The 23,575-nt window shown below is 38.5% G+C and overlaps 1 protein-coding gene across 2 annotated transcripts in view; it reads left to right on the top strand.

Moving 5' to 3' along the window:
* Positions 1-23,575, top strand: part of MARK3 (MAP/microtubule affinity-regulating kinase 3) — a 48,769-nt gene that overhangs the window by 19,973 nt on the left and 5,221 nt on the right. Inside the window, exons 6-15 of one of the 2 annotated variants that reach the window (XM_008946345.1) lie at positions 2,129-2,185; positions 2,945-3,181; positions 3,267-3,386; positions 4,115-4,214; positions 4,464-4,576; positions 5,308-5,461; positions 7,085-7,302; positions 12,562-12,665; positions 18,227-18,484; positions 20,830-20,856. In XM_008946345.1, coding sequence (XP_008944593.1) covers positions 2,129-2,185; positions 2,945-3,181; positions 3,267-3,386; positions 4,115-4,214; positions 4,464-4,576; positions 5,308-5,461; positions 7,085-7,302; positions 12,562-12,665; positions 18,227-18,484; positions 20,830-20,856 — 1,388 coding nt within the window. The remainder of the gene's footprint in view (positions 1-2,128; positions 2,186-2,944; positions 3,182-3,266; positions 3,387-4,114; positions 4,215-4,463; positions 4,577-5,307; positions 5,462-7,084; positions 7,303-12,561; positions 12,666-18,226; positions 18,485-20,829; positions 20,857-23,575) is intronic. The other variant, XM_008946346.1, reaches the window with a different exon arrangement.

The raw sequence follows: 23,575 nt of genomic DNA, 5'->3' as shown, positions 1-23,575 counted from the left end.
TCCAGTGCAGCCATGCTGTGTGCTATTTTTCATTTAGTTATGACTGCTGTTCTTCAATTATTAATGTCATATCCATGGTATTATTTCCCTTCCATTTAGATTGGACTCAGTTCTGCAGTCTCTGTGCTATCCTGTTGCAGTGCAGAGTAATTCAGAAGCATCTCCAAAGGAAACTACTGATTGATTATCTGCTTCACCATCCGCTCTTAGAGTAAAAGCAGTTTGGGAGTGACTGGTATAGTGCTGGGTCTCTGCAGTCCCAAGTGAAGCTTTGAAGTGTTTTGTCATGCTGTCAACCTTGGAAGCCTCTGCAGAGTCAGGTTGCGACTGGCACTCAAGTAATGGTAGTAGAGAGAAAAGGAAGGAAAATCCAAAAGGTGGTGCAGGTGGTAGCATGGGAGCATGTTGGTGGTTTCTGTAACTGTAAAAAGCTGAATTTAGTCTGGAATCATAGAATGGTTTGGATTGGAAGGGACCTTTAAGGGTCATTTAGTCCAACCCCCTTGCAGTAAGCAGGGACATCTTTAACTAGATGAGGTTGCTCAGAACCTGGTCCAACCTGACCTTGTATGTTTCCAGAGATGGGGCATCGACCACCTCTCTGGGCAACCTTGGCCAGCATTTCACCACCCTCAGCATAAAAAATTTCTTCCATCTACTCTAAGTACACCCTCTTCTAGTTTAAAACCATCACTCCTTGTCCTGTCACAACAGGCCCTGCTCTAAAGACTGTCCTCATCTTTTTATATAGGCCCCCTTAAAATACTGAGAGGCCACAATTAGGTCTCCCTGGAGCCTTCTCCAGGCTAAACAACCCCAACCTTTTTTCATAGGAGAGGTGTTCAAGCCGTCTGTCGATTTTTGTGGCCCTCCTCTGGGGGAGGAAGGAGATAACACAAAGAGGAACAAGTGAAGGAAGAATGCAAGCATAAGGAATGGAACTATTTCAACTTTTCATAGACCGCTTGGTTTCTAAGGTGGCATTTTGCACATGCACAATTCAGTAATACAGGGGCAGCACAAAGATGATAACATTGGTGCTTAAGTTTTGAATTCAAAATTAACTGGTAGGTCGTGTCTTTGACCTACCAAGAACCTTACTGCCACCTACTCTAAATACTGGGAGAGGGAAACATTACTTCTTATCAGTACAGGAAGATCCTTATGCTGACTGGTCTGATCATGAGTTATTTCCTGTTAACAGTAATGGTACCTCATCTTTCTGTGTTGGAAATCCTAATCTTGGATGAAGAACAGAAAGACATTTTGTTTAAATGTGTTTATTATGATAAATTATATTTTTGTGCAGTTCTGCTTACTTCAAGAACTCATAGCAACTACCTCAATTCTGACCATGTGTGCATGACAGTTAAATGCATTTGATTGCAGTAGTGGTGATGTGACAGTAAGACTTCATCCAGCTTTTCCATATGTGTCAAGTTATGGCTCTAGAGCAATCTACTAGGATATTGTACTGTGTAAGTAGCTTCTATAGTTTGTCCTATAAAGCAGGAAAAGCTTAATGGTATTTGGAAATTATGGTGGAAGAAATTTAACACTTCAGAGACAGATTTTTTTCCACTGGGCTTGCTACTCTTGTACAATATCCAAAATAGAATAAACCATATGCACTTAGACAGCAGACCTGTCTCAGATGCATAGTTACTTCTCATTGCTTAAGTTTTGACAAAGAAGCTGTTTCTTCCCAGTAGCTTCTCCAGTAGCTAAAAATGTTTCTTACCTTTTTTTTCATGCTGCAGCATGAAGGATCACCTTTGGAGAAGGACTGGAAAACTTCAGTCTAGAGGGAGAGTTTTGTAGCTATATACAGTATTGGAATGGAAATACTTCAGTCACCTTTCTGAAAGTCATTGCTTCTACTAATCTATAATTAGCCACACAGGAAAAACAAAATCCTCTTTCAAGTATAGTAGAAAGCAAATAGATCAAATAACAAACACTTACTTAGCAGCTTTTCCCCAAATACGCTGGTCACTGTAATAGTTGTTTACGTAGCTCTGAGTGGATAAGTACATGTCAACTTTATTACTAAATGTTGAGCTTTTTGATAAAAATGTATGTTTTCTTTGAGATGTCACTTACATAATTTGGCTTGTTTTCTATCCAGATAGTATCTGCAGTGCAGTATTGCCATCAAAAGCATATTGTTCACAGAGATCTCAAGGTGAGTAGGAAAAAGTGTGATATGTGTGTCAGCTTCTGTACCTGTGGGTGTGATCTTCATTGTGCTGATAGACTATAGTGTTTATTAAGCTTTCTAATTTACTTACTTCTTTGCATGTGTATAGCAAGTTTTGAGGAATCTTTACAGTATAGAACCATTTCAAATGGAGGAAGGGGTTTATAAGGCTTTTAAGTACAGAAATTGAATGGCTGCTGAAAGATAGCCTCTCACCCCATGGTCAGATTCAAATCTGATGCAGGCAGGGTTCGTTGGCTCAGGGATCTTTTGTTTTTGTTGTTTTGTTGTTTTTTTTTTTTAAATGTAGTTTGATACAGGCATGACAAGTTCTGGTCTCAGACAATGGATTACCAGTTGTGATGGTGAAATTTAAGTCTGACTTCTTTGTAGCTTGGCGTTTAATGGTATATTCCTTCTTAAAACTGTGCCCTTCATATTAGTTGTGTTGTCACATAACTTGTTCAACATATCACAGCTTTGTATCTTTGCAATTAAAAAACAAAACAAAACAAAACAAAACTGAAAAAAGCTCCCATAGTCTGAAGCCATTATACAGGCATTTTTTAAGTAGGTGCTATATGAATGATAGACTAAAGTATATTGTAAAGACCTTGCAAGGAAGGAAGGGAATGTTAAGAGTTATTTCAGCTTTTTACCTTTTAAGCATGAGTGAAAACAGACAGTAGCATTCTAAATCAAGTATTTTAAGTTCATCTTACTAAACCATTTTCTCCCTTCCAGGCTGAAAATCTATTGCTAGATGCAGATATGAACATTAAAATAGCTGACTTTGGTTTTAGCAATGAATTTACAGTTGGAAATAAACTGGACACCTTTTGTGGCAGCCCACCATATGCTGCTCCAGAGCTCTTTCAAGGGAAGAAATATGATGGACCTGAAGTAGATGTTTGGAGTTTAGGTGTTATTCTTTATACTCTTGTAAGTGGATCTCTTCCCTTCGATGGACAGAACTTAAAGGTGTGTTTATGTAGAACATTTTGGGCATATTTATCTAACATTTTAAGTGATATGCTGCTTAAAACTTACTGTTTCTGTTACCAAGGAACTGAGAGAAAGAGTGCTAAGGGGGAAATACAGGATTCCTTTCTACATGTCCACAGACTGTGAAAACCTCCTCAAGCGTTTCCTGGTGCTAAACCCAACAAAAAGAGGCACTCTAGAGGTAATGGCACAAATAAGGTGAATCACAAGGCTAGACATTGTATTTTGCAAACTGTATTTTTGATCTCTCACTTATTATTGTCATACTGTTCCTGAACAGTTCATTTGGAGTGGGTTTGGGAGGGGGAGATGCTCAGTACAGTATGTTATGTGACTTGAAGATTTTGTTTACTGGGGTTCTAAGACACCTGACTCCACAGTTACATTCAAAATGAATGTGACACTACACTGCATATATCATCCAACTTTTCCTCATGGTTACCTTGTTGATTCCTTCATTAATGGATGATCCACCAGGATGCCTTCCACATTTTCAAGTGTAAACTGGAAGTATTGGCTACTAGGTTATAATGTGGCTGCCTTTTGCCTGCATTTTGTACTATCATGGAGGAGAAAGGCCAAAACCATACTGGCTTTTATGGACTTCTGTACTTGAGCCTGGACCTGATGGACTTGTCAGAGCTGTTGCACTGCTTCTGGTCTGTATTATGGGTTTTTAGCTTTCAGCTATGTGAGAGAATGCAGCTGACTGAGAAGCAGCTTGGCTTGATATGCATAGCTGATTCTCCTCACTGGAGCAAAACAGAACTGAGTGGGTCCTGTGGCCTGTTCTGGAAAATAAAAATTAGAAAAGGCCTTAGTGTTTGGTAGATAGTGGAGCTGTTCTTTCAACAGCTTGTTTTCTTTGCTGGTAAGTGTTTTGTACTAATAAACCTCTTTCTTTTACAGCAAATTATGAAGGATAGGTGGATCAATGCGGGGCATGAGGAGGATGAACTTAAACCTTTTGTTGAACCAGAATTAGACATCTCAGACCAGAAAAGAATAGGTAATGAAGTATTTTTCAGAATATGATCCTGTTTGCTTGATGTGGGTGGGGTTTCATTTCTCTACCACTCTGTGTTTGCCATTTGGAAAAAGTAAATAATCTTTTTTAATATTGAGATATCATCAGGAGTTTGTTCTTACACTTAATCATTTTGTTTAATTCTTTAAACATGTTCCATTCTTTCTCTTGAACTTAGCCAGCCTAAACATCAGAGTGTTTGTTACTTACAGAATCTGTGTTTGGTTTTAGATATTATGGTAGGAATGGGATATTCTCAAGAAGAAATTCAAGAATCCCTTAGTAAAATGAAGTATGATGAAATCACTGCTACATACTTACTGTTAGGAAGGAAATCATCAGAGGTAAGTCCCATTCTCAGAAATGCAAAGAAACAAAGGAATTAGAAAGTGTCCTTAAGCTAGGTTAGAAATCGTCAGTAACTATGGGCATTGCATTCATGCACAGAAGTCCATTACACTTAAAATTACATTATTCTAATCAGTGTCAGCTGTCCAAATGATGCTGTGTTTGTTTTCACCCTGATCTGAGTCAGTAAACTCTTGCCTTTAGGCTCCTCAAAACCACCCTGCTTGCTCAGCAGTTACTTCTGTGAAGGACTTTGTATGCCAGTTGCTGTCCTGTCTAGTCAGGAATGTGCCAGCTGTAAATATATATTATGAGAACCAAGAATCAGGACCAGTCAACCTAATAAAGTTCTTGCATTGTAGATTGCCTCTCCATATGATGCTGAGAGGGCTCTGTGTCAGTAAGCTTCTCTTGATTCCTCTGCTGGAGGAGTTAGCGTGGTGGCTTCTAAGAAATGTATCCTCTCTTCTTGTTAAAATCTTAGGAGAGAGTACTGAAAGTAGAGATGGATTTTATCTGATTGTCCTTTCAGGAGCTGCAGATTCAGCTGAGTTTTACCTAAGACAGTTGCACAAGAATCTAAGAAGTTGAGGCCTCTAAATAACTTCCTTACTGTCACAGTATTTCCAATGTACCAGAGCCATCTTCCTTCTGCTCCCATAATGTGGTGGATATTTATGATGTTTTGTCTGAACTCCTTGTTTTAATATTCTCATTTGTATTGTAGTTGGATGCAAGTGATTCAAGCTCCAGCAGCAATCTTTCACTTGCCAAGGTTAGGCCAAGTAGTGATCTTAACAATAGCACTGGACAATCTCCTCATCACAAAGTTCAGAGAAGCATATCTTCTAGCCAGAAACAGCGGCGGTACAGTGATCACGGTGAGCAGTTCTCATTCTCAGTGTTGCAGAGTACAGTGGCTTACAGTTCTGTTCCGTTTCTGATATTGTCTTCATCTGCCAAAGGCAGGAAGTGTGACCACAGTGTAGCTCACAGCATGGTGGTTAAATGGTTTACTGCATAACTAATATTATTTTAAAATTAGTTTTGTTGTAAAACCTTCAAAAACATCTTCTGGAGGAATGGTGAGTACACCAGCTTAGTTTTACTCTGCCTTGTGTTGGCCCTTCCATTCCTGAATGTGCTGGGAAAGTCTTGTTGCACAAATTGAAGACAATTTTGCAACCCTCTTTTTCATGAACAGCACAGCACTCCTCCCCCATGCTCTTGTATGTCTGCTCAGCTTTTGTTTTCTTTTGATGCTAGTAGGTCAGCTTGTGTCTAAAACTTGGAAGAAATGTCAGCTTGCCAATATTTCTCGTTTCCTGTATCCTGAGGGTAGTGTCACTTGATTATCTTGCAAGAATTGAATTTCTGAAGAGCAGTAACTTAGACAAACTTCGAACTCTACTGCTTAATGAGTGTCTGAGATGGTAGCTTAGGATTCTCTAAATATCTTAAATGTTTTCCTGTTCAGACTCTAACTCATAGAAGCAGTCTCTGTTTAGGTCTGCTTAATTCTTAAATATCTCAGGGGCATTTGGAGGTTGCATTACTTGGTGAATCTTCCTGGGATGGCAGTTACTGTGTTTTGTGATGCTTTTATATATATATATATTAAAGAATCATGGAATGGTTTGGATTGGAAGGTACCTTAAAGATCACTTAGTTCTAACCCAAACATATGTATATAATGTATTTATGTCTTCTGTATATACGTAAAATATATTTTATGTGTGTGTAGATATATGCTTTCTGATTAACTGTCACTAAAACACTAACTACAAAGTTGATATATCTTGATGCATCCTTCTGAGGAGGCGTAACTGAGATGGCAGAAAACAATCCTGACATCCTCAAAGCCTTTCCTGTGTCCAGAAACCTATTAAAGCAAGAGGGAGCTGGAGGGGACTGTTGAAGGGACTGCCTCATTCTCAAGTGTTTGGCAGTTTCCTGCTCCTGGCATGCCTGGGGAGGCTGCTGGCAAACTGCTGCTTTTTCTGGGCTGTTCCAGGAGTGGAGCCCGCCAGCCATTAACACAGCTGGTGGTCCAGAGTTGTGTTACGAGGTACCTGCCTTGGGAGCCTGGTTTTATCAGAAATTGGCTTGAGCAGCATGTGCCAGCTTTGTGCTAGTGAAGGACTCTCTGGTTTGAATGAGTCAGTTACTTGTTAAGTGTTTTAAGATGACAAAGCCAAATTTAACTTGAGAAGCCAGACCAGTGTCAGTATTCAAAACACCAGAAGCCTCCATGAAATTCATACTTCTTTCATGGAAATAAGAAGTATATCCACCTGGAATTGTTTTTGGTTTTCACAATATTTTGTTGTCTTCTGAAACACATGCATTTAGATAACTTAAATACTTACTTTTTTGCAACTCTAATTCCTAGTGTGTGTTGTTTTGATTCTCATGCATGAATACATTTATATTGTAGTGAAAAACAGCTCCTGAACTTCTGAAAAGAAAAATCCTTTTCCTATTTCTTTTGTTTGTTTTTTCAGCTGGACCATCTATCCCCTCAGTGGTGGCATATCCCAAAAGAAGTCAGACTAGTACTACAGACAGTGACCTCAAAGAGGAAGGAATTCAGTCAAGAAAAACCAGCAATAGTGCTGTTGGAGGAAGAGGAATTGCACCACCTAGTCCAATGCTTGGAAACGCCAGCAATCCCAATAAGGCTGATATTCCTGAACGTAAGAAAAGTTCGGCTGCTCCTAGTGTAAGTAGAAATGCTTATTTATTAAAACCATGAAATGTTTTTGAGGGGTGAAAAAGTGTTAAACCTGTGATGTATCAGTGGTGCTGAAAATACTTTTCATTTATCAAGAGTTAATGTAGGTATCTCATACTGTTGCCTTTGTTTTCCCCTGCTGTCAGCTACTCAAATTACTACTTAATATTCCTGAAGTAGTTAGTAGGTATTAATAATTAGCACTAGTAGCTGTTAGTGAACAGACATAATTTGGATGTTTAAAAGGTCATTAAAAAAAAAAAAAAGAAAAAACCTGAACCCAAAGGCTGTCCCCTGAAATTTCATGAGTTGTGTCTAGTATCACCAACTATCCTTATGTGGTCTCTGTAGAGAAGAATGAAATCTGTTTTTCTTGTTTTATAGATTCATGTGTCTAAGGAGCCACCTAATCTTTGTCCACAAACAGGCTAGTTCAAATCATAGTTACATGTATTAAGATTACTAAAGAAATGTTGCTCTAAAAGCTGCTGAAAGGTGTACTTCAGCCTCTATTCAGAAGCAGCATGCCTGGCTTTCATCCTTGTGGGTTTCCCACTCCTATCTCTAAACCTCAACAACAACAGAGAAAAACACACTGAGGTGCATAACTAGTGAATTTACAGGGTCTAGCAGAAGGCAGTGTGCCAAAAAAAATATTTTGTTCAGTTTGGCTTTAACTTCCATACTCTGGTGCCTCCCTCTGAGGCAGATTTGGAAATCTGTTTTCACATAACTCACATATAATATCTAAAACTTTGGGATTTTGTATCAAACTTCCTTCTCTTTAGAAGAAATAACTTGCCAGTTCTATATTCAACTTGCAATTGAGTGATTTTTTTTTTTTTTTTTTTTTTAAAAACTTATCCCACAAAGCTATCATATTTTGTCATATACTCGGCACCATTGCTTAGAACAAATGGGAACAGAACTTCCTGAGCTTACAGCTTTTTGACAGTCTGAAACAAAAGTAAAATAAGATTTGTTTTACTTGATTGGGTCTGTATTGCCACTTGGCTAGTGTCAAAGAGATTCCTTGGAAAGGCATGTCTTCTACTGCAGCAGCTGTTATTCATAAATGTGAACAAGAGCTCAGGATTTTTCCTGATTTCTTTTCTGACATTTGAGGTCCCCTGCTCTTTCTCTGCATTTTTGTTCAGTCCAGAAACCATTCAGATTTTGTTCCTTCTTGCAAGACAGTTCTTCTCTACTGAGTCTTAAAATGGTAGGACAAAGCTAATTTGATTATCCTATAATGCACTTTGCTCAGTATTGTGTGGTACTTATTCAAGCTCTTTGCATCACAGTTAAAACATACTTTACATTCACCATCTTTTAGTATTTTGATCTGCTATTCTACACCACTTCCAAATCCTGGCAATTTTTTCCAGTAGTCTTACTTCAAGTTTCGTACTACTGTAGATGAGATAAAATTGAGCTCATATCCATGGGATACTGCTCTCTTCTGATTCAGTGTGCAGCTGATGCAACTGATCTTTTACAAGCAATGGTATAAGGTAGTGAACATAGAATCAGATGTGATGTCACTCAATTAGTGTTCAAAATTGTCTCTGTTAATAGCTCTTCATGTCAGTTCCCTTCCCTCCCCGACTAAAGATTAGTCTTTTGCTTTCTGGCTGTTGGGGATGGAGGGAAGCACTGACTTTTTTGCAGAGTTCCTAGAACTGTAGGGAGCTTTGTTTCCTATAGTATTGGCATGCATCTAGAAGGAAATAAAAAGGATGTTGCAGTTACCATATTGTCCGGAAGTTGAAAAAAAGTTGAGGTGGAGGGAGTTTGTGTTCTCACTTAAGTCCTAAAATCAGTAATATGATGAGAAAATCACTGAAGAGACAAAAAAATCTGTTTAAAAACAGATATAATAAAAGTAGTAGAATGGGTCCTGGCTGGAGACCCTTAGCCAGCTGTGTGCCTCTTAGTAAATAGGAAACCATACAAGCAAGCACTTAAGAATAAGAGTTTTGCTTGTAGAGCAGATAGCTATGTCTGGGGTTGGAGTAAGAGGCTCCAAGCTGTACTTCTAAAGTTGATAGAGAGTTTAAACTCTTGCAAACTAAATAGTTCTGCAAGCTGAACAAGTGCATATCAAAAATCTTCAAATTCATTGGGCAAATACCAAATTAATAACAAAAAACGTGCTAAAGAAGTTGCATAGTTAGCAGCAACTACTAACTCCTTTTTTTTTTTTTTTTTTGATAACTCCTTGTTTATTAGTCATAGCTTTGAATTTTTCCTCGATGTTTGTAATAAGGCTGCCCCAGAGCTCTTAGCATAGCTTTAAGAAAACTAGAAGAGGAGAATAGATGGTATGGTTGGAAAATAATATAGGATCAAAAAGCATACTAGTGTTCTTAAGTAAATAGATTGGTTCATTATGGCAAATCAGAAGCTAATTCTTTGAAAGTTTTTAATCAGTTCTCACCTTGGTGGCTCTTAATGTGAAAACAGCCTACCTAAGCAGGGGGTGCAGGACTCTTTACGAAAAGAGGAGGGCTCTGTAGCACAAATTCATCCTTTGTGCTGGGATTGGACTTTGTGCACATGCTCAGAAGTCTCAACGTGTGCTTCTGCAGTGTCGGCACATTCTGTGAAGAAGGCAGATGATGCCATGGAGTTGAACTGGCACACAGCTAACCCTAACCCTAGGAGCTGTCATTCCCTTGGGGAGTGTGGTGCTGTTGACACCAGTTTCAGGCTTCCTCTGCTGTGCATCTGTGAACCTGTGAAAAGAGTCATAGCTGAAGAGCTTCCTTGATAATCATGAAAGGTTGTTCACCAAAAATTGTAAAGACTGTACCAAGACTGTGTTCTTGCTAAAACAGAAATCCGAAAGCTTGAAGTCTTCTTAGCTTAAATCTTCTCTCATGACCTCTGAAATCTGAGCCAAACAGAAAACAGTATATACTAAACATGTCTTTGCAATCCAGAATGAGCTCGGAAAGTGCATCTCTAGAGTCCTCCAGTTTCAGATAAGAATCCAAAACTTGTCCACTCCCAAACCTGAAAATGTGTGGTCTTTAAAGTTTGGTCCAGTGGAGAGATTGTTGTCTTGTCTTTCTGGATGTGCAACATTACAGGACGTTTTAATGTTTGTGGTTGCTTCTCAAGGGATATAAATATTTAATATTCTAAGGAAGCAGGTGCAGAGAAGGAAGCCACCCATTGTTGTCTGTATTTCCCAACAGAAAAACAGTCTGAATTCTAGGTGTTTCATTCTCTGTGTTCAGGACCACAGAACACAATGCTATGCAAATAGTAATGTACAATACTCCAGTGTACCATGTGTCTTGCACAACATGACCTCTCAGGAACACAAACAAAACTTGACACTAGGTTCAGAGTTTCATTGCTAGCAGTTTAGTATAGAGAGGGGAGTTTTCACAATGACAAATGTCAGAGGGAAGTGGAAGAATCAAGGTTTTTGTTAGGTTTTGTTTTGTGTGGTGTTTTTTTTGTTTTGTTTTGTTTTTTTAATAATTTGTCTTTATCCCTTGAAGACAAGGGGTGCATAAGGAATAAAGTACAAGGAAAAGGCCAGGAGGACTTCTGCTGATACTTGACACATACCTAATACCTGAGAAATATCCAGTGAAGAATACTTGAGACCACTTGAGACAACTACATACATCTTATGATATAAATTAATAGTTCCACTAGTCTAAAATACTCTTGATACTCTTTGTACTTTTTAGAACCAGGTGGTTGTGCAGTTTTCTTTTCCATTTTGTATGTCATCCATACAAAGATGTATGACAGGTTAGCAGACTTTCAAACAGATAAGATGGCTTCCTTGTTAAATGTGCAGCTCAGGGATTGTGTTGCTTGAGCCTCCTCGTATAGCAAGAATTTTGCCTTAAGGCATTGGAGAAGCTTATCGTGGTTGTTGAGAATACTACACTTTAACAGTTTTGTTTCAGGTTTGGAAACAAAAAAGGTTTGGCTACTCTCCTTTTGTGCTTTGGACTAGTTTTTGCTTTTTTTTTTTATCCTTCTTCCCATGATTCTCTGCTGTGACCATTTATGTGAAACCTTTTCTTAATGCTATTTTTAAAATCCACTGAATTTCCCTTGTCTATCATAGCAGTAATTCTTCAAAGAACTCCAAAAGGTTAGTTGAGCATGAAGTCCCCTGCCTGATTCTTAGTGGCCATCCTTACTCGACATGTGCTTATCCAGGTGCTGACCAGTCATTCCCTTAAGCTAGCCTCCTCCAAGACTTTCCCCAGCAGTCATGTTAAAATTAGTAGCCTATTTTGCTTCCTGCTTTGCCCCGTGATCCTTTTTCTTTAAAGAGAATTTTTAAAGGTTTTTTCCACTTTTCAACCATATGCAGTTTCCTGTGTTATGTTCTTGGGGTGGGGAGAAAAAAAATAAGGCTTGCCGGCTTCCTCTACAACCTGGGGGTGCATGTTTATTTGGACCACCATGCTTTTCCTACAGCAATTGCATCTAACACTGTATAATTCTGTTATCTGTGAATTACCTAGCTTCTCAGTCGCTCCTGGAAAATTGACCGCCAACTTGGGCATATCTCCACCCTCTTTCTCTGTAAAGACAGAGGCAAAGTAATTCTATTTCTTTTCTCCCCTCTAAAGTAAGGTCTGTAGTTTAAGTTCCCCTGGCTCTCTTGTCCTCGATGTATTCTGTTTGTATTTAAATGTATATTTTTAGAAGCGTCTTATTAAAATTCTCTAGAGATTTGTCTTTTTAATTTGACTTATTCTTCCCTGGTTTTAAAACTTGCCTGGTGTTTGTCATATTTTAATATTTAAAAGTCCATGTTTACCTTCCCACTGAATTTTACCACATTTGTTTCTTAAGTCTTTGCTTTTCCTATCTGGTTTAAGGGGATGATTTTAACTTACAGGAAAATGCTGCAGTCTGCAAGTGGTAAAGTATTTTAAAAATGGGCTATAAAGACATTAGACTATGCAGAGGTAGATGGACACTATAAATGCTGAGAATTTGTAATTCAGAACATGGCTAAAGACTTTATAGCGATATTCATTTTGAACCATCAACATGAAATGCAAGAACAACTTGTTAGAATTGTTTTTTCTGATTCCATTATTAAAAATACTGGAAGGTGTTTGTATATTAACTTAATTATTGTAAGATTTATAGCTGTGTAGAAGTAGCGTGAAGTAAAACAGCCTTCAATTATATGTAGACTTAACCCCTGAAAAGCCTTTTATGGGGAATAACAAGCTTGTGTTTTTTAATTTGTAGAATAATACTGCCCCCGGAGCAATGACACGGCGCAACACATATGTTTGTAGTGAAAGAACCACTGCTGATAGGCATTCAGTGATACAAAATGGCAAGGAAAACAGGTATATGAGATGTCTTCATATGGTGTGTGTCCCTTGTCTTCACATTTCCAAAAAAATTGTAATGCCTAATATAAAAATCAGTAATGTTCTAGTGTAACTCTTAATGAAAGGTGAGTACAGATCTTTGGTTATGAAGCATCTGTAAGTATGTTGGGTATTTTATACTTAGAATGTAAAAATAAGTTCCTAATTTCTGGTTAAATACATGTCATATATGTAACAGCCTTCATCTTAAATCTGTTGTTAACACCTGTGTCTAAACAACATACACTTGCAGAAGAGGCTTGTTTAGCATCAGACTACAAAGTCCATCTCTCTTGGGCCATTCTCTTCTTACATTTCACTATAAACTGTACTTTGGGATTATTTGGAGTATCTTTTCTACAGAGTCTCTGGGAGAAAGTAAATTTTTTGTGAGCAAAGTTGAAATGGGCCATTGTCTTGGACTAATAACATTCCTTGCTGATATTCTTGTAGTTTAATTGCTTCACAGTAGTTACAGAAGTCATACAGACTGATATCTACACATTCTGAGTGAACACAGTCAGAGAAGTAATAGGTTTCCTCCTTCTTTACTGAATGGAAGCCTGAGTGGAGCATGCAATGGAATTGGGAGCTAACTGGTTCACATGTTAGCACCAGAGCCACGTTTAGTACCATCCTTCCTGGTGTACCAAAGACCGAGGAGACCTGTAGAAAATAGATACAATAGTGAATATAGACATTGGGTAGAGAGTAGTCCTCGTGAAGAATACCACCAGATTTCCTGGCTGGCTGAGGTATTTTAAGTTCCAAACAACAGTTCTTCACAGAGTTTTACTGGTCTCAAAAGCTGGCAACAATTAAGTAGTTGACTGTTGCCAGGAGAGTGCCCAGATAGCTAGTACTTAATAAAAATGCTTAAGCTTGGAGTAATGTGTACTTCTTCCTGTTCTTCCCAATTTTCTCCAACCCATCCTACTTTTATGATGTATTGTAAAGGGTGGGAAGAGAATACTTGTCTTCTAGCTTGTGTTGAAATTAAAAGATCTGATGTTTTTTGCACAGAATTTCCCCCCTTTCTTTTGGTAGTTTATGAGGAGGAGTGATGATGTTGCAATGTCAAATGGAAAGTCTGTCCCTTGTTTTAATCCTGGAGCCTATGGATAAAAAACATGATTTTGACCGTCTCTTCCTCCTAGCTTTCTGCAAACTGAAAGAGGTTAAGGAAAAAGTCAAGTGTAAATTTGAAATCTGAAGATTGCCAAAAGTCTAGTTGGCCAGCTGGGCCTGCAGTCAACTGTCTTGTGAAGTACAGCACAGCTCTTTGGTACTGGCTCTTAGTGTGTCTGCCTCAGCCTTCATTGGTTAGTCCCTGCTACTGTTACCCAGTTGAGATTAAAGCTTACCATCCTTTCTTTGATTTGGTACTTTAAGAGCTTTTTAAAAAAAAAAAAATTCCAAACTGTCTTTGAAAAGCTAATCTTTCTGTCCAAAATAGTTTTGATCAGATTTGATTAATTAAATTTTTTGGTTTAATTTTTGTTCATCTTAAACTGTCTTTGCAATACCTCATCTACAATTTCTTTATATGTTTTAAAAAGTTACTAGCTGCTATTTACTAGGAGTGCTTGAGATTCAAATGTCCCCTTAATTTAGGAGTAAATTCATGCTCCTGAGGGGATGTCTTACGAAGTTATTTTTTTCCCCAGCTTTGTTTCTCAGCAAACTGCTGTCTGTCTGGTTTGTCACGTATGAACATTGAGTTCAAAGTTAACATTGAGTAGTACTTGGCAGCTATGTGAATTCTATTTTCTATCCATAATTGGTTATCCTTATATAATTCACCTTTTATTGGCAATATGGTATCCAAATGTCATCTGCTTATCCTGCAAACTTTGAGCTAAATGTCTGGACATTTATATTTCACTTTCAGGAATAAAATCTCTTTAGCTTTTATAGCGTATCTTTGATTACTACGTTCGTTACTCTCTGTAAAATGAGAAAAGAATGAGAATGTGTTGCTAATTGTTTTACAGTTGGAGACTTCTCATTGTCTGAAATGCTTCAACACTAAACTGCACCTTCATTTTGGCCCAGTTTCATAATTACTATGGTTTGGCACAGAATTCAGAATTTACATCTGAATGTTTTGTTGCTGTAATTGGGCAAAGGCTTGTCTCATCCCATGAAATGTAGGGACCTTTAATGAAGGCCAAATCAACATGGCTGTTGATGGGACTAGCTCTTTAGAATGATTTCTGCCTGCCTTCAGGTGCTTCTGTATTATCTCTAATTTTAATGTACTCTCAACTTGGCAGAAAATAACTGTAGAAAGTTGTAATGGTTTTTCTTTTGTGAAGCGAGATCTGAAGTAGAACCTGGGCTTTGTATAAATCAGGTTTTGTTAAAAATGCTTTTTGTGCTTCTAGAATGTCTGTTGGTGGCAGTTGTTAATGGCAGGAGTAACTACTATAAACAATTTGTTACAGATTAAATTGTAGCTTTTTCATAGCCAGTCAGATCCTGTCCGAGACCGGTGGAAGCTTGAGAGGCTTGCCTTAATAGGCAAGATGCACACATTTTAAAATCTCAATTCTTTCTGTAGAGAAGTGCTAAAATGTTGCTTCTTCTGTTTTTATCTTGCACATGGAATTCTGAGAAGGTATGCAAATGCTGAAGAATCGACAGGCAGCTAGCTGACTTGATGTTGGAGAAAGTAGTCCTGAAGACCCCATGCCAGACTGATAGAAGCAAAGAGTTTTCAAGTCTCACATCCCTACTTTAACACATTGTGTCGCTGACACAGGCATTCTGCTGGAGATAACTGTTGGCTTTCCTCCAAAGCATGAGCATTAATGCATTTGGGTACTCATGAAACACTCTTCATAATGATAGGCAATTGCTTTAAATCATTTGTAGCACAAATTATTTAAAGCAACAGCCTCATATTTTTAATAAGCCTTGGCACTAATTGGTGAATGTTAGCTCACTGTTTCTGTGTTCCCAGGCTTGTAATCCAAGGAAGCTGATCTTCAGCAAAGCTTCCGAGGAAGAGATAAAAATGCTTTAATATGTACTCTGGTGTACCCTGTTGATACTTTCAGCCATCACATCTTTGGAGGCAGATGACTAAGTAAAACTTAGATCTAATGAGTAGTGACACCGGATTCTTTCTCCTTTATCTTTTGCAAATAATTGAGAGGAAAGGAACCACAAGTGTTTGAGAGGCTGAGCAATTATTTAGGGATTCCTTGACTTTCGGGTATTGGTTTGATGAACGTTCATTTCCTTACAATTTCTTAATACCCTGGGGTAATGTAAAAGTTGAGCTGTGTTGCAGGCTTCACTGTAGTACTTGTAGTTGGCATCCTTCTGGATCAGCATTGTAAAGAGATGCATGCATGACTCAGATGAAGATTTTTTTAGTTTCTGAAAAGTTAAAAACCAAAAAGAAGTATGTTTTGCTAACCATTCTGGCTAGCAGTTCTTGTGTCTGAGCTGAGAGATGTTTAATACTAGTGCTTTGGAAGCTGAGCCTGAGAAGTGGGTCAGCTAATACTTTTGTTGCTAGACTAGCATTCTCCTCTCCGAAGTCTGACATACCAAAATGAGATAACAGGACTGCAATTTTAGTATGTGTAACCATGAAGTATCTTGAAATTAAACACACAATGTCATGGAACTGTCACTGCCAGTTCCTGACTTCTTAACCTTGAGCAATATTTCTGTATTACAATTGCTGTACTTCTGAAGCAGACTTAAGCTGAATGGGATAAGGTGTTATGGCTTGAGAGGCCCAATACATTTCATAGCCTCTTGGTTTTCTTCTATCCTTACCATTACTAGGTAATGCGAAGGCTGAAAAGAATATTTTTGCCCAAAGAAAGAAAGATTTCGTGCTCATGCTTTTAACCATGTTATACAGCTGGCAGCTTACTGGCCATTCTGCTAAGACAGCAGTATATACCTTCCTTCAAAGCCTGAATGGTGATTTGAACAATCAAAGGTTTGTGGCCAGGCAGCATGAGAAACTCTTCAGCAGTTACACCTCTTTCTTCAGACAACACCGAGCGTTACGTATAGTCTCTTATATGTACAGGTTGATTAATACCAGCCTTTTTGTTTGGACTTCTCTGGGCTTGTTAAAGATCATGATGTTGTTTTCAGTTGTGCCTGTGAAGTCCCTCAGTTACCAGATGTAGATTGAGATTGGACAGCTTGTCCAACTTATGCTGATTTCTTTTAACACGGACACATTCTGAAAACAAAGTGTTTCACTGTGGTAGCGGAGCTATCATCAGTCTTCTGGAAAGTGCAATTGGTGGGTTTTTTAATGCTTTTTTAAATGTTATTACCAATATGAGCTACATCAGTGCTTTATACTAGTGCTGTGGTGCAGAACACTTGAGTTAGTTGGGTTCTGTACGTCAAGGAAGGTGTTGCTGCCCACTAATGCTAATGGTAAGAGAATGATTACTTCAGATGTCAAGTGCTATAGTAAGGATGCTTTTTAAGGGGAGCGTAGGGTAGTTACTGCTGTTTATATAGAAGAGGGCTGTTTAGAGTTTGTGTTCTTTGATTAATCAGTTAATAGAAGGAAAAGTTTGCTTTTTTATTTTCTATGCAGTAGTTTGTTGTTGGTCCATCATGCTCTTCTTTCTGCCTCTGCCTGAACCCAAACCCCCTCCCAGCCTGACAGAAATGTTCGCTTACGCAGCTAGCCCAGCTTCAGTTTGTACTACATCCTTCTCCAGTGTTCGGCTGCGACATCAGAAGTCGATGTCCATGTCAGCCTCTGTGCACACGAAGATGATGTTGCCTCCAATAGACAATGGCGCAGATAACTTCAGGCCTATGTAAGAACCTGAAATCGTTGTGAAACTAACTTATACCCACTGCTTCTTAACTTTGTGCTGTGGAATTTTAGTGCTAGATTGTTCTAGTATATATTGCCCACAAGATGTGTGTTTCCTCATTTTTTTTAGTATTGTTTACATTTGTCTTGTGGTGTGTCAGGCTGTCTGTGACATAATCCTGCAGTAATGAACCTTAAATTTTTTTCCTAGTGTTAGGAGTATTGGACGTTCCCCATTGTCAAAAGTTTGTGGGAGACTTTAACTATGTATCCTGAAGGACTTCACTCCTTGGAGCGGTTTGCTTGTAGAGAATTTTGTGTAGAATACTTTCAAATTAGCAAGATTTTCAAAGACTTGTATAGAGAATGTGGAGGGAGAGACACTAAAGTTACTTATTGCTTCTCTTTCCTGGGAGGAAACTTTACTCATCTATTCTTTTATCAGTCTTCTCAGTGAGACACTGTATGCCTAGTTTATCTGGTTTTTTCCAGGATACGCCTGTTGCATTTTTCTGCTTGTGTAGGTTTCTGTTTCGGCAGCCTTTTAATCCTAACTTATTACAAGTTTTGGTTTCATACAGTGCTGTAATGTTGGTTTCCAGCCTTGGCCTATATAAAAGTGTCTGCTTTTGCTTTACTGTAGAACGTAGTCTTTTGTGTTTCCTGCAGAAGCCGTGGTGCTTCAGTGAGGAAGTTGTAGCTTCTGTTCTGTTTTCTGCCCTAGCACTATTCCTGACCAGAGGACCCCTGTGGCCTCCACGCACAGCATCAGCAGCGCCACCACGCCGGACCGCATCCGCTTCCCGCGCGGCACCGCCAGCCGCAGCACCTTCCACGGGCAGCTCCGGGAGCGCCGCACCGCCACCTACAATGGGCCGCCCGCCTCCCCCAGCCTGTCCCACGAGGCGACGCCGCTCTCCCAGGCGCGGACCAGGGGTTCCACTAACCTCTTCAGCAAGCTAACTTCAAAACTAACAAGAAGGTAAGCCTCCTAAAACAGTCATGCCACGTTCCCCTTTTGTGGAAATACCTTCTAGTTCATTGCCTAGGTGGTTTTGTCCACATTTCAATGCCTTAATTTCTACAACTTCAAATACACTGACATGATTTTTTCGTAGTTTTTTAGTTACAGAAGCCATTTGGTTTTAGCGGCTGAATCAAATGGGACAAAAAGTGAAGCGGTTTGGTCTGTGCTGTTTCTTCCATGCTCTTCATCCTCATCTACAAGATACAAATGCTGCAGAGCTGAAGTGTTGCAGCTCTGTTCAAAAGCTGCTCACTCTGACTGCATGGTCTCAGTACACAGAATAAACTGGGATCATAGTCCTGATATTTAGTGCAGCTTTAGAAGTTCAGGTTGTGTTTTGCAGTCACGTAGGCTGGCGGAGTTTCCAGAATAATCTTGCTGGCAACACGTGAATAGAAATATCGTAAGTGAAAGGGCAGGGGCAAGAGACACAAGCTCCTGTTGGGAGTAGTGCTAGTATGGATCATCCTAAATTAATGGCAGCACTCTGGTTTCAGTCTACACAAGGAGTCTGGTCAAACCTTGAAAAATTTACTCCTGTTTTGACCTTTAGTTCATGTGAAGATTCTGGTTTCTAGTGTGAAGAAGGTGTGTTGGTCTAGCCAAAGCCTAGCTTAAGCAGGTGTTGTTCCTGCCCAGACAGTTTCTATTCTAATTGGACTTCTAGTTCTAAATCCATGTATGATCTAAATTAGCTTCTACAGAGCCTAAAAGTGAAAGCCACCTATTTTCCTTCTATATTTAAAACATGTCAGTTCACAAACCCATATACTTCAGACCACTCTGACATGCATAACTTGTGTTTGCAGAAGCGAAGATTTGTTTATCTTTTCCTTGAGATAATCTCCATGCTTTTGTACCTTCCTCATCATGAAATTTTTTGGAATATATCACTCTGATCCTGGCCTGTGTGCTTTTGTGTTAGGCTTATATCACACCAGCACCGAGGCATTTCTTTCCTGTCTGTTCTGTGACTATACATGCCCCCCTCTCAGCATCCTTGTCATAGTCTCCCAGTCACAACATAATGCTAAGTCACACTCTCTAGTTTTTCCACAACTGACTCATTTCAATTTAGAGTGAATTTCTTTAAAAATTTAGACTTTTTCTGTGAAAAAAAAGTTTTTAAAAATGTGACAACCTAGCCTTTTGTAAGCATTTTACACTCCTGAGCTCTGTCAGCTAACACTTCTCTAGGAAATACTGTGCTGTGTGAAAGTCAACTCCCCCCCTCCTTTTTTTCAGTTGAGAGAGATAAATGATTGATTTGAACTTTTTTTAAATAATTAAGTCATCTGCTTTTTGTCAAATGAAACCTTATTCAGACACATCCTTTTGGCACATCTTTCTTTCTGTACTTTTGTTTGTAATATCTTTGGTTAATTTTCCATCTGACATTCCAAATGTGAATGCTCAAACTGTGAACTTGCTTTTCACTCAGTTGTTCAGGCAGCATTCAGACTTATATCGTTACCCCTGAGTTTCAGCTGGTACAGTGCAATGTGGTTTTCTTGAAGTTTTTTTCCCTGCTGTTTTTGACAGTAGTTTAAAATCCATCTGGGCTTAAGTAACATGTGGTTGTAACACAATAGCACTGCTACAGATGGCTGAGTTTGTACTTGAAAGACCTCTTACAGCTGAGGCTCTGTTATACTAGGTGGTGTACAGACTACTAGGAGGTGAATACTGGCATGGAAGGACACGCTTATATTTTTTTGTCTTTAAATAAATTTTTTTAAAAAGTAAAAACTCTTGATTTATTCTGGCATTCTCTATGGGGAATCATAATCCTTTTGATTATGAGCTATTTATGCTCTGTTGTAGGCAATTGTTACAGCTTCTACCACTAAGTTAACTAAATATCGAAGGCAGTTTTTGGCACAACATGGCTGACCTAACGTTAAGAAAGAAGGAAGGAATCTAACTCTGAAGATAATCAGATTATAACAGAGTTACTGATTTTTTTTACTTTGTATTTGAAATACATGAAGAAAATCCAAACATTTTTGTGTGACCTTTCAGAGTGAGTTTTGAAGTGTTTTTACACTGATGTGTATTTTAATTCATTATAACTACTGGTGGCATATTTCCCAGAAAAATTAAGTTTGTAATTAAGTAGCAACACTAAGAGTTTCATTCTTCAGACCCTAAATCATCTGCCTAATCTTAGACTGTATTGGAGTGTAATTTCATTGTGCATTTTAAATGAGATCTTTTTGCATGTTTCACTCTAAATGGCTTTTTCAATTTATTTTGTACAAACTTTTTGTTAATTATTATTTTGGCTTAATTTCTTTTAGAAACATGTCATTCAGGTTTATCAAAAGGTAGGATTTATTTATATTTAAAAAAAAGTGGCTCCTGCGATTAACAACAGATTTGGCTTTCTAGCCTTGGTTTTCTGAAAACTAAACTTGCTGCTGAAAACTAAATACTTTCTTTCTTGAGAGGAAAGCATAGAATAAATCCATTAACTCATGATGATACTTAAGAATCTGTGGCACCTGTATAACAAGATGCTAAGCATGCCTTGTGAATTCTTCTTTCTTTGGTAGAGTTGGTAGTACCAAAGTAATTCTGTTCTCTGTACTAATACACTTAGCATGCTTATGTTTGAAGAATGAGGTGTTTGATAACAGTGATGAAATATAAACAAAACATAAGGTTACAAGAAAATAAAGGTAAGTGATGCTAAATTTACATTGTCTCTTTGGCTTATGATTATTTTATTTTTAAAACTGAGTTTAAAGTATTGTCTGCAGTTGATGCAATAGAAAGTACATGGAACATGGTTGTGAATCCAGCAGTTTTGTATGGAAGATTGAATAAAGAAGCAAGGGCTGTGTATTTATTTTAAAATGGGATGCATGGGCTGAAGGGAAATGCAGCTGAAATGCAAATAGAGCACTTCAGTTATAAATGAAGTATAACATCTATACAAAACTTAATAACAAAAGGGAAAAGCTCACATGTCTATTTCACATTGCAAGCCCAAAGGATTGAATTTAGTTTTGCAATTGGGGAATAAATTGAGCTGCTGTGTATCTTGTTAATCTATTATGACTCATGAAAGTTGGTTATACAATTTTGATGCACAAGTAGATTTTCTAGCAGAATTTGTGATACTCTGCTTAGTTACATTATATCATGGGGATTCCAAAAGGGTGGTACTTTCAATTTCCAGCTACTGATCAAACACGGGGAGATGGGCCAAAGCCCAGACATCTGTTGCCTTTCAAAATGCAAGGCTATGCATGTGACTGTAATTTGAAGTTTGTAAGACCATTTCAAGGAAATACATAGAATAGGGAGACCCAAGATACGTAAATTGGTGTCTGAACGTGGGTTTATTATGTGCTGTCTGAGTCTAAAGGTACCCTGCCTGATTAAGAGAGTAAATTCTGTGCCATGGTAATAATAACTGGAGCTCTTCCAAACATGACTGTGTTTAGAAGTGGTGTTGGTTGGGTTGGCTGTCGTTGTCACAGCTGGCTTGAGAAAAAGGGGCACACCCCGACTGTTAGTTAAGGACCAAAACCATCCAACATGGCATGCAGATGAAACTCAGCAGCAGCGGTAGTTTTAACCCATCATGCATCATGAGCTGTGGGGTGCACACCACTTTGTAAGAGGCAGCTTTTGTCTCTCTGTAGTCACAGTGCTTTTACAATGAAGGATTGTGATCTGTGCAACCTCCACAGCTGGATGCATGTAAGTTTGTTACACTGCTGCTCTGAAGAACGGTGGAAAACTGCTAATACAAGTACAGTTTTAAACTAGAAAGTTGCTGTTCAAATTCAAAGCTTTAACAAGGTAATTTTTAATTTAATATTTTTTAATGTTATTAGACTCAAGTCCAGGAATCTTAGGCGATAATGGAAATATCTGCTACGGCTTTTGAATAAGAGATTTACAGAGTCTTAACACCACCTACACAGAACCAGAGTGTGCTTTTTCAATCTTCTTTAATGCTGTTTTAAGTGTGCATGGTGTCCCTCCATATCTGGTCTGGATCTAGGTGCAAAATTAAATGGGAAATGTTTGGGGGTTTGGCAGTTTCTTCTCACTTCATATGCTCTGAATCTTACCTAAGCTCACTATCTTTGATACTGGAAGAACTACTGTAACCCAGTAGCACGTATGTATAGTACTAGAATGTCATTCATTCTAGGGAGCTGAACAAAAGTCAATAATCAGTCACTCCTTTTTAAACTACAGAGTTCTAATATTGTGCTTGGTACATGGAAGCATAAATCGTATCTCTCTTGTATTATGCACTGTCCTTGCCAGTCTGTATACTGTGGAAGACTAACTTTTATTCTGACAACAAAGGTCATTTCCTCTGTTCTGGATTTTACTGTGGCATCTTTGCTCCATTTCCATAAAATGATCTTATTTTAGTGTCTTGTACTTTTTGCTGGTTTTCTGTATCTTTTTAGGCAGTTTTCTTTGTGTTTATTTGGTTTTTTAACACAGAGTGTACGGAGATGTAAAGAACAGAAAATACGGTATAACTCAGGAGAGATGTATGGAAACATTAGTATTTTTGAAAGTCTTTCAAAAACCATAAAGAGAGTGTATGGGCATTGCGTGCCAAATGAGAGTATAACTTTCCTATACATTTGTTCCATTTTCAAGACCAAGGAGCATCTTGGCCATAAAATTAATTTGTGTAGAAACACAAGCAAAACCAGAAAACTCAGAGCATAAGCTAGCAATTTGCAGTTCATACAGAAGTGAAGATTGTATTAGCAATGGGGGTGCCTCCAGGCTGCATCTGACTTGCAGACCCACCGAAACAATACTGGCAGTACAGTCAGTGACAGTGCCCAAAGCACCAGTGCTGGGCTGTAGCACTGGACCATAACCACATCCTTCGTGAAGGAAGGAGCATCCAGAGGGACTGGCACAGCTCACCAGAGCTTGGCACGGTGGCTCGTATTTGAGGGAGCGTGTCACTGAATGCAGTTCCTCCTGTTAATGGAACACTGGTGCATGGAAAAACTAACTGAGGTAAGGATTTTCTGAGAGGCTCCCATGAAAGAG

The sequence above is a fragment of the Merops nubicus genome, unplaced genomic scaffold, assembly GCF_000691845.1.
Source record: "Merops nubicus isolate BGI_N331 unplaced genomic scaffold, ASM69184v1 scaffold46518, whole genome shotgun sequence".
Lineage (NCBI taxonomy): Eukaryota > Metazoa > Chordata > Aves > Coraciiformes > Meropidae > Merops > Merops nubicus.
The sequence above is the reverse complement of the archived record's forward strand: the minus strand, read 5'-3'. Positions and strand labels throughout refer to the sequence as shown.